Source organism: Aphanomyces invadans (genome assembly GCF_000520115.1).
Source record: "Aphanomyces invadans strain NJM9701 unplaced genomic scaffold supercont1.22, whole genome shotgun sequence".
In the NCBI taxonomy this organism is placed as follows: Eukaryota; Oomycota; class Saprolegniomycetes; order Saprolegniales; family Verrucalvaceae; genus Aphanomyces; species Aphanomyces invadans.
This window is the reverse complement of record NW_008580167.1, coordinates 968,087-968,818: the sequence shown is the minus strand read 5'-3', so window position 1 is coordinate 968,818 and position 732 is coordinate 968,087. Positions and strand designations below refer to the sequence as shown.

The 732-nt window shown below is 52.5% G+C and overlaps 1 protein-coding gene across 1 annotated transcript; it reads left to right on the top strand.

Annotated features, from left to right (window-relative positions):
• Positions 1–518: 518 nt before the first annotated feature.
• H310_09767 (hypothetical protein) lies at positions 519–713 on the top strand (the record flags this gene model as incomplete). Its single annotated transcript, XM_008875925.1, has 1 exon — positions 519–713. A coding segment is annotated over one exon (195 nt), but the record flags the coding sequence as incomplete, so codon positions are not given.
• Between the last annotated feature and the right edge of the window lie 19 nt (positions 714–732).

Here is a 732-nt window from a genome sequence, read left to right as displayed (position 1 = left end):
AAACAAAACGAGTTTTTGTCAGCCACTTGATGTCGGTGTGATTGGCCCTCTGAAGGCAAAGATGCGTGCCCTATGACTGCGTGAAGTGCCCGTGATTTCTGCTGCGGAAAAGCGAATGAAAATGATCTAACGTACCATCACAGCGTGGGACTCGATAAGCGAAGAAACGATCAGGAAGGCGTTCATAAAAGCCTTGCCCACAGTGGCGTCCGACAGTAATTAGCCATGAGCTCAGCTAGTGAGAGACACATACGTGGATTATTGCAATTTTATCGATTGTCTTACTCAAGTCTACACATCGCGCAACGGCCGTACCGCGTCGGTGGGTGCGCCAAGCACGTTCATGTTGTGTCGACTCGTCGAGCTATACGCTCGTGTGGGTGTCGGGCCTTGTCGTTTTTGCCGCCGTCTCTGTTGTACTCATCTCTCTCATCTTTCCGTCCGTGCAATGGTGGAATGTCCTCGTGTGCTGCTTGCTCATCCCTGTTTTTGCGATCGGGGTCATCCAAGGCGTGGGTATGACTGACTGGAATATCTCGAGCGCCGTCGGCAAGCTCATCATCTTCATCGTCGGTGGGTGGTTCCAGGATGGCTCGATCATTGCCGGCCTCCTCTTGTGTCAAATGGTGATTGTTGGATGCAGCCAAGCAGCGGATCTCATGCAGGATTTCAAGACCGGGTACCTCATCGGCGCGTCGGCCAAGTCGATGATTGTATCGCAGATCGACAACG